The sequence below is a fragment of the Silurus aristotelis genome (genome assembly GCF_946808225.1).
Source record: "Silurus aristotelis genome assembly, chromosome: 20".
Taxonomy (NCBI): domain Eukaryota; kingdom Metazoa; phylum Chordata; class Actinopteri; order Siluriformes; family Siluridae; genus Silurus; species Silurus aristotelis.
Window position 1 is genome coordinate 11234900 of NC_139593.1, and position 14618 is coordinate 11249517.

The following is a 14618-nucleotide window of genomic DNA, read 5'->3' on the forward strand; positions in this document are numbered from 1 at the left end:
TATCTGTGATCCAGGGTATGTTTAAACAAAAGGTCTTTTGACCTACCTACTGTAGATGGCTAATATTTGCTATAACTACCTAAAGTGCAGTTACTACTTAAATACAAATGACACCTACAAATTATAACAAACTTTAAATCAAATAACGGGTATTGTATCTGAATATGTGTGAGACTCTAGTATCAGCCTAACAGCTGGCAAATGTAGTTTAATGGAAAAAATGTATGATGCAATGCTTGCTTTTTGAAAACATTTGCTTTTTACTCTTTTTTACTCATTCAAATTCTTTCAAGCAATGAAATACTGTTACTGGTGAGTAGTAAAAACAATACAGAAACTTAAAGTGAACAAACTATCTAACATAACGGCAGCATCAGTATTATTTATGGTATTAAATACATAATACATACATACATAGACAGTTTTCTGTCTATTATCTGCTTAATTTTACAGCATTTTAAAAGTACACTATACAGTAAACCATTTTTTCCCCACAGATAATAAATTAAAACTTGCTAAAACTAGCCTCTCGTTGTTTTTTGTTAGTGAACACTTCTCTTTTTAAAAAAACAGGAAACCTGAATACTGAAATATCTAATGAAATCAAAACTAGTCTTTCATTAACATCTTTAATTACTTGTTTCTCTTTTTTATTTGTAGAATTATGAGCACTAATTTGGATTTGGGTAACAATGGAAACGTATGTCCTTTGCAGATTGATACATGAATTGCATCTATACTTTAAAAAAAAAAGAAAAAAAGAGTACAAGAGTTGAAGTGTGACCACGGCACTCTTGCTGTCGTTGATGCCTCCAATGAGTCTAGACACCTTGTTTATCATGCTTCTCCACTCCTGGTCATGTGGACAGTGATAAAATGCTTTCTCCATCCTTTAGTACCCCTGTTAGTAAGGGTGTTAACAATGTTGACCAAACCATGCACTCATAACAGGTTTTGATGTGACAATATAAAATAAATGAAAGTATTCATTAATGAATCAATTCATTCATTCATATTCATCAACATTAATTGCAATGGATGTACATCCTTCACTGCAAAACTCTTGGTGTGAGACTGAAATACACCATTAATAGAACAAAAATAAAAACAACTGGTTATTTTCCAGACAACCTTTTGTTACATACATTCACAGTGACACTGTCCCGAACCCACTGACCTCCACTAAACACAGCTGAACTTTCAAGACCTGTGTTGCTACATAGTACCTGCTAATCGTATTGGAAAAGCAAGCGTTTCTTTATGTCCTCATCCTTTTGTTTTCCTTGGTGCTAGTGGGAGGATTAGCCCACTCGAAAGCTAACAAATGTGTCAAGTACTGTAGACAAAGGAAAAAGTGGAAAACCTCTTGGTGCTTTTTTTCTCTGCCTTTGTCCGTGTCGATTCTTTTCTTTATTTTTTCATGACGTTGACTGTCTCGGATAATGGTTTTGCTCAAATGCCTAATCAGTACCCCTCTCCTGAAAACTGACACCTGAACCCCTCTTTTTAAAACATGAAAAAGGTTAGAGAAAAAAACAGACACATATTGTCAGACTGAGACACACAAATGTCAGAAAAGAGACAAACCAAAGTTTCCCACTTTTATGATAAGATCAATGTGAGTCATACTGAAATATTTGGGACACTCTAGAGAATCATAAAAGGTTAGGAACCTTCATCAGTGTGGGTTTAATTGTCAAAAAGCAAATGTACTGTACACCAACCATCCATAACATTATGACATTATGACATTGTAAGCACTGATTCTCTCTTCATCATGGCACCTGTTAGTGAAAACATTATGGGATATATCAGGCAGCAAGTGAACATTTTGTCCTCAAAGTTGACGTGTTAGAAGCAGGAAAAATGGGCAAGCGTAAGATTTGAGTTTCACAAAGTCCAAATTGTGATTGTTAGACGACTGGGTCAGAGCATCTCCAAAACAACAGCTCTTGTGTGATGTTCCTGGTCTGCAGTGGTCAGTATCTACCAAAACTGGTCCATGTAAGGAAAAGTGGTAAACTGGCGACAGGGTCATGGGCGGCTGAGACTCACTGATGCACGTGGAGAGCGAAGGCTGGTCCGTGCGGTCCGATCCAACAGACGAGCTCCTGTAGCTCAAACTGCTGAAGAAGTTCATGCTGTTAATGCTCCACAGATCAGGACAGTTTTGGCAGCAAAAGGGGGAGCAACACAATATCAGGTGGTCATAATGTTATGCCTAAACGGTGTAAATATTATTACAGCTTTTTTTTTTTTTAAATCATGTTTTTATATTTATTTTACAGTCTCTCACTTCCCCCACCAGTAAACATTTATGTTTACAATTAAAAATCTAATACCCCTTCCCACAATCCTCTAGCTGCTCCATCATGAACTGGGAATGTTTTCTGTATGCTATTTATGTGCAGGATTCCTTAACAGTTACTCATATATTTCCATAAATGCCAGCTGAGTTATCAGTTGGCAAAACATGTCTGTCTTGTTGAATATGCACATTGCAGTGCTGTCCCCAATTTCATTTGTGACAAATGAAACTGTCAGCTTTGTTTAAGTTAAATTGCACCATAATATTTTGGAGGTGTGAAGGTTGCTGGGACGCACGTGCTAAACAGGAGCGACTGAGTGGGATATTTTTAATTGCTGGCCTCATGCGTTGATTTTTCCTTATGTGATAGTGAAGGGGAGTGCGAAATAAACCACCTATTTTTAACAAGCTTCCCGGCAATGCAAAATGCAAGTGCACGATAGCAACACACATGAGACAGTGGTATCTTCTGACAAAATATGTCCCCATCACTGATGTTCTGTCATTCAGAAGCCTGTATCTCATCCCCAGCAGAATGCAGGGAATGACCTGAACCCTGAAGATGAAATCACTTGCAATGATGTTTTATTAAAGATTGAAGACTGTGGACACAAAAACTATTTTACATTCTGCTTTACTTTGTGATTTACAAAAATGTCTCCCATGCATCGCCTTTTCCTCTTTGCCATTGTGTTGTTTGTGGCCTTTCTTCCCTCCTGCTACACCCTCAACCCCCATAATCAACAGAGGAAGGCCTGAGTCTACTTCCTGTCAGATTGGTGGAAACAATTGATTACTATGTTCCAACACTTTTTCGTCTCTTGTGTAGCTACATTCAACATACTGTATGGTTCTACACCTCTATTTGCTAGTCAGGGTAATGTGGATGGTGATTGTTGTGTTGGTTCCAGGAACAAAATTGTATTTCAGGGCACAGAGGATTTAAGGGATTGTATTTAACATGCCTGATGTAAACTAGCCACTGGTGTGCTCCCAAATGTTTTTGGAGCAGGGTGTTCCATCATCTTTGCTAAGTATTTGTGGCTATAAATTTGGCCCATGGTTTGGAGGAAAATATTTTTTTTTACTGAATTTTCTATTGACACATTTAAACACTTATACAACAGAACAGAAAACTTTTTTTTACATGTAAATGAGAATCTGTGGCATATGGGGAATACAATATGGCAAGGCATGTATGCTGTTATATGATTATACATTTTATAATGTATCAGCTGTGGTGGATGAAGTACACAAACCATGTAGTTGAGTAAAATAGAGATGCACTTGGTAAAATATCACTCCAGTAAAAGTAAAAGTGCCCCTTTAAACTTTCACTTGAGTAAATGTACTAAAAGTATTTGCCTTCAAATATACTTGAATCTAATTTGTATTTATTATCAATATTATTTTTATTATTATTATTATTGTCACAAGACTCTTTGCTTGATTAAGGTTATGTGAAAAGACTCTAATGTTCCTCTCAGCACACTGATCTATTAACAGAATGATATTAATGAGTCAAACACTGATTGATATTAAAATCATCACAAACCCAAAACCTTTTTTCAAATCCTTTTTAAAAATCGCACAAATAAGTCCACAGTTGTAATGGCAAGTGAAAGTCAGTTATTTCTCTTAAAATGTTCTGCTTGCTGTTGAACTGATGCTGAACTGTATGTTAGTGTAAGTAAACGCCACCAAGCGCCAATCAATACAAGTCTAAAACAGATCCCTTGACCCTGATTGGTTGACTGAGGTTACATTTTGAATCACTCAAATAAAAAGGAACGATTGATTTCGCAAAATGTAGTTGAGTAAAAAGTAAGATATTTGGCTTTGAAATGTAGTGAAGTTAAGGTAAAATTGATAAAGACTTCATTAAAGTACAGATACATAAAAACGCTACTTAAGTACAGTAACGGATTGCATTTACTTTGTTACTGTGCACCACTGTGTATCAGGTACACTGCTATTTATTACTAGAAGTGAAATTCATTGAGCTCTGCTTGTGGACCAGCAGCAGCATGTTGTTGTAATGTCCTCCAATCATTTGGCCTCACTTTGGAGGTGGGACCCAATGTTCCCTTTATTATCTCCATAAATGGAGTTGAATCCACAACTGTGACTAAGATAAAGCATTTTAAATACACTGAAGGTGAATGAATTATATAATTTCTGTCAGAAAAGCCCAAACTAAATGTTTGAAAAGACTTCATTCTTTGAGAAATGTAATAAATATTTAAACTGTAATGGATCTGTGGTTTCTGTCTGCATTTAATGTATGCCTTCACTACAAACACATTACTAACCTTCAGAAACATGATATATCTATTTGAGTTGAGGCCAAAATTAGTAACAATGACATGATTACTGTTATGTACAATAATTTGAAACATTTCAATGAAATGATTGTCACAATGCAGCTTTCGCGTACAGTATATTCGTTTAAATCTAGGAAAACTGGAGATGACAGTCACAGGATAAAGCCTCCTAAAGCACAGTAAGAAAGACACCCAGTAAGGAACCAAGAACTTCAAAGCTAGTTGGTTCTTAAAGAATGAAATAGAGCTTTTTAAATGAATTACAGTCAAGTATGAAATGCTAAATGCTTAACATGGCACCAAATGATTTGAGAGAAAGAAATGTGAGGTATAAAATGATTCATTGACACCAGCTTTACAGATGCAAGACTGCACAAATGGAAACCATTCACAGTTCTCAGTTCACTAGATGGAATGGATATGAACTGATTTGGGTAAATCCTTCTTTTTGTAGTGGGTATCTGTGGTATGCACAAAGGATAGGGAAGAGACACTGGAAGCATTAAAGACTCAAAATGGTGTAGAGATTAATGCAGATTACAGCAGAGAGTGAGATGAAGTCCAGTATAAAATTTTTGTAGAAATTGGGCCAGAGCAAGATTTATTATGAGATAAATGATGCCACACAATCTTATTTGCCATGGTACAAGAATTACGATTGTGGCATCTTTTTAGTACAAGAGAGATAGAACTTAGAAAAGAAAGCAGCAGTGGTTTTTCTAATCAAATCTGTGAAAATAAATACTCAGGGTCATTATGTCTTATCTTACAACTTTCACCAAAAACTTGAAACGAGACAATATTGTTTTGCTCTTATATTGTTTTTTTTTTTCCACCACATAGAAACTATAGGGTCTGATTATATAAAGTAATGTAATTTCTCACTGCCATCCCCAGTCACACTAATGCTGTTTTCTGTGTCTTATTCATATGTACTTTTACGATCGTCAGCCTTTTTGTCTCTCAGGAGCAGATATCATGTGGCGGGACAGCACGTAGACAGATAATAAGATAACGTTGTTTTAGGGTCGTCTCTATGTTTAGCCTGGGGCCTGCTACATTGGCACAATCTGAGATCACGCCTCAGTGCATGTGCTCAATGGATTCGGTTTGTTTCATCATGACATCATGCTTTTGTGTGAAATCCCTGCACCTATTCAATGCTCTGTTATGGGTTTTAGCCAATAGCACCTACTGTATTAATCGCAAGTGCCTTTACAACTCTGACTCGGATAAGAACAATGTGTTAATTATTGGCAGACTTCGAGAGTCAGCACAGGAATGCAACTTATGCTAACTGTTGTATTGAATTTTTTTAATTACATTTTTGAAAATATTGATAACAGTATAATTAGTGAGCACTCTCCAGTGTCACCTTAAACAGAAAGCATCTTTTATGTGTTTTTTCTTTTTATTATTATTTCTTATGTTGTCCATTTAAGTTCCTGTGGTGATACATATCGAAAGTAAAACAATATTAGAGAGTAATATTATTTGTATTTACCTGTTTAGTTGTATATAATCAATGCAGTTACTAATATAATATAATATAATATAAAATAATATAATATAATATAATATAATATAATATAATATAATATAATATAATATAATATAATATAGTTCATTTTTTAAAATTTCTATTAAAAATATTAAAAATATTAATTTCCACCTTATTAGTATGCCATACCTTTGCTGTAAGAAAATATTTCAGACTACTTTGACAACACTTTCACAAACTGACCTTTCAACACAAAGTTCATCATGTCAGTCTGCAAAAGAAAAAAAATCTGTGGGAAAAAAATTTAACATCATATTCTGATATGCAAATTTCTACGTTTTTATACGGATTTAGTAGGTTTACAGTCTTCAAAAAAGTATTCTCTGCCCTGTCGATTAGAGCAATACTGGACAATTGGGGCAAATCTGTTAGCCTATGTACTGTATATGTAAGTGTCTTAGTGGTTTTGGCAATTCTTTTGAGCAGCTGCACATGAAACAGTATGAAAATAATCCGACATTTTGGCTCCATATGACTCAGGAAAAGATTATAAATTGAATGTGCGATGTGTAATGTACACTAGTAGTGGCTGAATGTACACATATACCAATGTTAACACCTACATCTAAATGCATTCATTTCAATTTGAGAAAACAAAATAAATTCCACACAATTGGAGAACCAGAACAGTCATTATTATTAATGGCAAATGATACATACTTTATCAACTTTACAGCCAAGCCCATGGACAGCATTGATCACATAAAATATATTGTTCATTTTCTCAAATCAAATTTTTGTACATGGGTCCACTTTCTACAAACACATTTAAAAGTTAATAACAACTTGGTGAAATCCGTTATATTCTAAGCTTAGAAAAATTCAAACTAATGTACACTACCAGAAACTGCTCTGAAAATGGTTTCCTACATTCCCGTTTGTGAATTTGGGTTCTATTGTCCTATGTGTCATCATTTGTCGTCTTCTGAATAAAGGCTGTCTGGCTCCCAGCTTAAATATTGATGCAAACTAAAAACCAACCATCAGACTGGATTCATTCACTTCTGCTCAGTGGTGCGACAAGCAGAGGGGGCCTTAGGTGGGAACCAGAGAGTTCACTTCATACCACACAGTGCCAAGAGAAGGGGGACCACGACTGCTCTGGAGCTCTCACAGTGGCAAGTTGCCCATTTCATACCAACCTATTGCTGATAGTTTCACTATGATTGTCCTGATTTGTAGTAATGTGATTGAGAATTGTGGGGTAATTTTGATCAGTTGTAGCTTTTTACCCAAGGTGATGTAGGAACATTTTTCTGACTGGACTTAGTAATTAATTTAAGATTGCCTTGAATATATTGTAGAATAGTAGAAAATACTTTCTTACGCTATGTGCCAAATGCCAACTGTGGTTCTAACACAGAGTGATCTGTTTTGGGTGGCGTGCCAAACACAGGCCTTATTCACTAACCTTATTGACTCAGGCTTGACAACTTTTTGCTCTTTTTGTTTACAGGGTTAATTGTTAATCATGGGTGACTGGAGTTTCTTGGGCAACATCCTTGAGGAAGTTAATGAGCACTCGACGGTTATCGGCAGGGTGTGGCTGACTGTGCTCTTCATCTTTCGCATTTTGATCCTCGGCACTGCAGCAGAGTTTGTATGGGGAGATGAGCAGTCGGACTATGTCTGCAACACTCAGCAACCCGGTTGTGAGAACGTCTGCTACGATGAGGCCTTCCCCATTTCACACATACGACTGTGGGTTCTGCAGATCATCTTTGTCTCCACGCCATCCCTGGTCTATGTGGGCCATGCCGTGCACCATGTTCACATGGAGGAAAAACGTAAAGAACGCGAGGAGGCAGAGCTAAGTCGCCAACAGGAGACTAATAATGAGCGGCTGCCGGTTGCCCCTGACCAGGGAAGTGTCCGTACAACCAAAGAGACCAGCACCAAGGGAAGCAAGAAGTTTCGCTTGGAAGGCACACTGCTCAGAACCTACATCTGCCACATCATCTTCAAGACGTTATTTGAGGTAGGGTTTGTCGTGGGCCAATATTTCTTGTATGGCTTTCGAATCCTGCCTCTGTATAAGTGCAGCCGCTGGCCCTGTCCTAACACAGTTGACTGCTTTGTGTCCAGACCAACTGAAAAGACTGTTTTCATTATCTTTATGTTAGCCGTGGCCTGTGTATCGCTTTTCCTTAACTTTGTAGAGATCAGCCACCTGGGCCTCAAGAAGATTCACTTTGCATTCTCAAAACCACCCCAGCCCCAAATCGAGGGATCTGGTGTGGGTGAGAAACCTTCCATAGCTGTGTCCTCTATTCAGAAAGCCAAAGGCTACAAGTTATTGGATGAGGACAAAACTGTTTCACACTTCTTTCCCCTGACAGAGATGGCTAGCATTGAGGCTGGGTGTGTGCCCACATCCTATAAACCATTTGGGCAAAAAACAGCTAGAGCGACAGCACCACGGGAAGACGTGTCGAAGATGTATGATGAGACGTTGCCCACTTATGTCCAGACTACCATGGTGGGACCGAGAGGAGCCACAGGTGTTATTCGGCTGGATGAAGAAGTGATACCTGCAGAAGAAGATGTGGAAGCCAGTGAGACAATAGAGGACACCAGACCCCTCAGTAGCCTTAGCAAGGCCAGCAGCCGGGCAAGGTCAGATGACCTGACAGTATAAAATTGAATTCAAATTCAACAATAGGGAAATACAATTCTGCTGAAGAAAGTGTTCGAGGGCCTTAAGACAGTTGTAATGGTATATGTAAATGCCTTGGTATTTAAAAATGCCATGCAATTCTTTTCTTAAGTATACTTTACCTTAATAATCCTTTATAGAATCATTTTATACTGTTTTTATCAAATAAATTGGAACTGCAGAAAACCAACTAACTAAATAAATCTGCAACTAACTGCCCAGCCAGAAGAAGGATTCCCAGTAGGCTTCATATGTTGGTTAGCAATAAATAAATCACATTTTCTATCCATAATTTTAATTTTACAATCTGATCAGATTTCAAATGTTACACTGTTTTTAACCATCAAGATTTTTGTCGTATGAATGTTGTATTACAAATGTTTTGGGATTTTGTCAGATTATTTCTGCAATGCTGTCAGGGTAACATCTTTTTCACCTCAGTAGCTCATCCAAATGCAAAGTACAACAAGTAATCAGTAATGGTTTCGGCCAGTGCGAGTACAGTGCTTTACGTAATATCCAAATTAACTAATACATTATGTTTGTGAGGATAAAATGGCAAGTATTTTTGTGTGTAGAATGCAACATATATATATATATATATATATATATATATATATATATATATATATATATATATATATATATATATCACAAACAAAACATATATAATATATATACAGTTATATATGAAGCATAAAATCTTGTTTGCATTTACTCTCTTGAGTTTTTAAAAAGTTTAGCCAAAAATTTTTTATTTTTTTTTTGTTCCTCTGAGCATACATCCAGGATGCTGATAAAGAATGTGCCAAATAAGCACAATGTATCATTGAACAAGAAACGAGCATCGCAGACAAACAGGCATCATCGTTCTAAAGCAAAAAAGAGAAAAACAAAAAAAAAATATTCTACGGTTAGCTGTGTAAAATAATGTAATAATTTAAAATAATCATAGTGTACATGCTTGATGTGTTGTAGTTTATTAGTTTACAGAATGCTATATTTTAGTATTTTACTTTTATTAACAGAATAAAAGCCTTAGATCAAAGTGTCTTCAGTGTTATTAAATAGTTAGATCTAATTTTATTTTCTTCATTTCATTAATGATGCTGAAATTCAATTGAATTGAAATGAAAGTGTATGCTCTGAAAATGAATTCAGAGAATTTGAAAGTTCCAAGTTGTATTGTTCTTACAGCTAATAATACATGGCCAAGCGTATATGCATTTCTTTGCTCATTATTGTTATAGATTGTTCCTGTTGTTAAAATTAAATATCTTATCCCTGTAAAAAAAAACAAAGAAGGAAGATAAAGCAAACCTATATTGTACACTGTGATTAACCCTGAAATTAATGCAGAGAAACTTCTCTAGAAATTCCTGATGAGGTGTAACTTTAAAAAGAAAGCCTATTAAAAACTTGAATTAAAACAAATTGTTTATTGCTGTTTTTTTTTTTTTTTTTGCTTTGCGTGTGTGTGTGTGTGCGTGTGTGTGTTGATGTGTGTATGTCCGTACGTACGTGCATGTACGTGTGTGTGTGAGTGTGTGTGTGTGTTTGTGTTTGTGTGTCCATGTGTGTGTGTGTGTGTGTGTGTGTGTGTGTGTGTGTGTGTGTGTGTGTGTGTGTGTGTGTGTGTTTTTTTCACATTTACATTTAGTTTGATTGTTTAAGGGTCTGTACTTGTTTATCAGGGGTTTCATATACTATGTAGTGCATTAATTATAGTACACAACATTTGAAATGCAACCACAAAAATAACCGAATCAAATGGATATCTTTCGTCTTTATGTAATAATAATAATAATAATAATAATAATAATAATAATAATAATAATAATAATAATAATAATAATAATTATTATTATTATTATTATTCAAGATTATTGACTATAATGAGTTGTGTAATGCTGAGCTTCATGTGCATGTGGCTTGCTAATTTGCCACATGAGTTCCCACATCCGTAGGTGTCATGTATCACAATAAGTGATAGCCACAATAAGTTTTACTTTTTACTGGTTAAAAAACTAAATATAACTGGTTCTTCATTATGAAAAGATGTTTTAGTCCACATAAAATAAATACGTGCATTTATTATGTATTTAATATCTTTATATATATATATATATATATATATATATATATATATATATATATATATATATATATATATACACACACACAGTATATATAACATTTATATTCTTCTCACACAAATCAGGGCAAATGTAATGAGTGATTTTTCAATTCAGTTCAATCAGTAGATCAAAACAGCTGATCAAAAATCCCTTTCTTTCAATGATGAATGATGAAATAAATCTGTATAGAACGGTATGAAGAGCTTTTCACTATCACTAGCAGTTATGTTACAGATTAAAATCTACTACATATAGAGTATCAGAGTATGAGAGTTTTAACCCATGCCCAATACGCCACCTCTGCACGACTATTGAGGCAAATTATATTGTTGGAGTGGTTACCAATTGCCTAATGACTAATTCATGTAATTGCTTGAATGTATTGAGAAGATTGTATGAGAATTTCACATGCATACAGAAAAAAAAACACGATTTGGATAAAGTCTTTGCGAAGGTAAAGAAAGAGCACAGACTAGTGGAAATGTGAATTGCTTATTACCTTCAGACCCAAAGGAAGCCCACATTTCTGTCTTGAGAGAAACAAAGAACTTATTATAAATTTATCTAATGTTGTATCTCTTTATCTAATCTAAATGAAGCATCTCTTGTCAGTACGATGTAGTGGCATGTTATTGATAATGTACCCCCTTTTAATTATTAGCTAGTTAGTTGCAGTATATCCACCAGTTCTGCAGATTTGCAATGAGCAATAATAGCTCAGTAGTTAAACTGTTGATCTTTGGGGCAACTGATCAGAAGGTTGCAACAACACCACTGACACTACCAAACTTCCATTGTTTGGCCCTTATGCAAGGCTCTTATCCCTAAACTGATCATCCGTCCTGTGTCAGTTGTTGCTTTGGATAACATAAACTTGGGCGTTGCTCTAAATAGTGTTTTATTATACAAAACAGGGGTCACCAACACGGTGCCCGCGGGCACCAGGTTGCCAGCAAGGACCACATGAGTCGCTCGCGTGCCTTTTCTAAAAATAGCTCTCCATAGCGCCCCTTACCAGTGAGCTGCATCTCATTTTTTTTGTTGCTATTCTTTTTTAAATCACACTTACATTGGTGTGAATTTGAAAATGACAATATTAAAATATAGATGACTAGATATAGATGATTATCATTAATTATTCATAATAACAAATAATTAAAGGTAAATTGAGCAAATTGGCTATTTAAAAAGGTGTGTGTTATTTCGACTTGTGTGTATCAAACTGGTAGCCCTTCACATGAATCGGTACCCAAGAAGTAGCTCTCAGTTTCAGAAGGTTGGTGACCTCTGATACAAAATGTAATAATTAAATACCTGTTTATGCACCAACTAAAAACAGACACTGAGTTAAAGGTTATAGGTTATAGGTTACATTAAATGTAAGTGGTATAGTGTTTGTGAGACAAACAGTGTTTAAACATGATGCAATTACTTCATATATCTTCAGTAACCTCTCTGTTCTGGTCAGGGTTGGAGTGGATCTGGACCTTATACCTGAAATACTTGGTTTGAGATGGAACTAAACCCTGAACAGGACACTACTCAAACACAGACGTTTTATTAACATTCTTGTAATTATGAATAATATTTGTCATGTAATTATATTCATACATCCAAACTACTGAATGCAGATAAAGTGGAGGTGCATGTGGTATCTTGATAATACTGTGCTAAAAACAAACAAACCAAAAAAAAAAATGACACAAAAAGAACAGTAGCAAGAATTTGTAAACCACAACGATTTCCTATTAATGATGTCTGTGCAGAAATAGGAAATGCTGCACTATCAGATAGTGGTTTGAGTTTTGAGTTCAGCTGCAACAGTTAACAAGCTTGTCTTTTCTCACAGACTGGTGCCAGTGATTTAGAAGTTAATATCGCACTTTTAAAAAGCATTAAATCATTAAGATATGGTTCAAAGGTTTTTTGTTTTCATTGTTTGCTGATGCACTGCTGTAGAAAAAAAAAAAAAGTGTGAAAGTAACATCTCCATTTCCTTTGGTGAAATGTCAGTTCAAAACCACGTTCATATCAGACATCTGCCTACACACGTACCAGCAGCTGTGGAGTGGAACAATGAACGGTAATGCTTATAATTATATTCTGCAGTGTATTATTTGCTGTATTATTTAAAATATTGCAAATTGTTTTAGAAATAAATTAACAAATGAACAACAAATCATCAATTCATCAATGAATGTAAAGTATAAAAAATGGAAAGGTTAAAAATAGATTGCTACTATTTTAGTACTGTTTACTGTTTGCACAACTTTTTAAAAAATTTTTATTTTTTTTTCAGTCACTTCAAAATGGACGTACGTTGTTTTATGTCCGGCGATATCCATTATCCTGGTGGTGATGTATACACTTGCAGTCTTGCTTTTCAGAGTGATGCGTATACGGTGAGTAAGAATGCTTTAGAAAAATGAATATCCTTTACTTTCCTTAATAACACCATTATAGGTTTTCAAGTTTGAATTATTTTTCTGATTGCAGTAGAAGAAGATCACTGAGCTCCAGTAAAGAAAAGGTAAAGCTGGTGTATATTAGACAACAGATTTACAGAATATTGTTCTAATATTGCATCGAAATTTAGATCCAGATCATGTGGTAATGATGATGGACAGATATGTAGGTCTTTGTAGGTCTTTAACTATATCACCTTTATATATATATATATATATATATATATATATATATATATATATATATATATATATATATATATATATATATATATATATATATGTGTGTGTGTGTGTGTGTGTGTGTTATTTTTTCAGTCTAATGTAGTGGTCAGTTGTTACTAATGCCTCTAGCTTGCGCATTAGTAATTGAAACCCAGATTTTACAAACATTTTTAAAGGCATTTGATAACCCCAGTGTAGGATTTTGCATTTTAATCATAAAACCACTTCTGATTACAGTGTTTTTAATTTCCCCCCCTTTTTTTATACAACTACTACTACTTGTACTACAACTACCACTACTACTATTATTATTATTATTATTATTATTATTATTATTATTATTATTATTATTATGATTGGTATAATAAATATTATTTTTGTTATTGTTATAATATATTTTTTCATTGATTATTACTAACTGGGAAATTATTACTACTGTTTTAAAATTAATATACTGGATAAACATCATTATGATGCTATTTAAAAAAACATATATCTACTGTATATCTCTTAAATCTATGATGTTATTCAGTCGTTTTGTTGTGTGTTTTTTTTTTTAATTAAGGTTCGTGCCAAAACAAGAGAAAACATCAAGAGAAGTGCAACTTATAAAGAGAAATTAAACTCGGTCTATATTCAATGGACACCTGATGAGTATACATCAGACTAACCAAACTATACACACTAAATACGCACTATATATTGTTCTGTTTACTTATGTATATAAGATTTATGTATATAACATATTTTTGTACTCACAATATATTTTGATTTACAATTCAGACATTTTTAACTTGTAACCTCGATTAGATGTAATTCTAATGTTGGCCAACAGGGGGTGTAGTTACATTGTCTGGGCTAATGAGCAGTTACTGTATAATACTATTCTATTTTTATTTTAGATTACAGAACATATAGACATAGTCTATATATATATATAT

At 34.5% G+C, this 14618-nt stretch overlaps 1 protein-coding gene and 1 long non-coding RNA gene across 2 annotated transcripts; both read left to right on the plus strand.

Moving 5' to 3' along the window:
* Positions 1-7190: 7190 nt before the first annotated feature.
* gja8b (gap junction protein alpha 8 paralog b) lies at positions 7191-9441 on the plus strand. The gene is made up of 2 exons (XM_083523141.1): positions 7191-7311; positions 7650-9441. Exon 2 carries the CDS (start codon positions 7665-7667, stop codon positions 8829-8831), a length of 1167 nt encoding a protein of 388 aa, XP_083379267.1. The 5' UTR covers positions 7191-7311; positions 7650-7664; the 3' UTR covers positions 8832-9441.
* A 3340-nt stretch (positions 9442-12781) lies between these two features.
* LOC310715578 lies at positions 12782-14596 on the plus strand. The gene is made up of 4 exons (XR_014530367.1): positions 12782-13070; positions 13287-13389; positions 13484-13517; positions 14243-14596. It is a non-coding gene; the product is annotated as an uncharacterized lncRNA (long non-coding RNA).
* Positions 14597-14618: the final 22 nt, after the last annotated feature.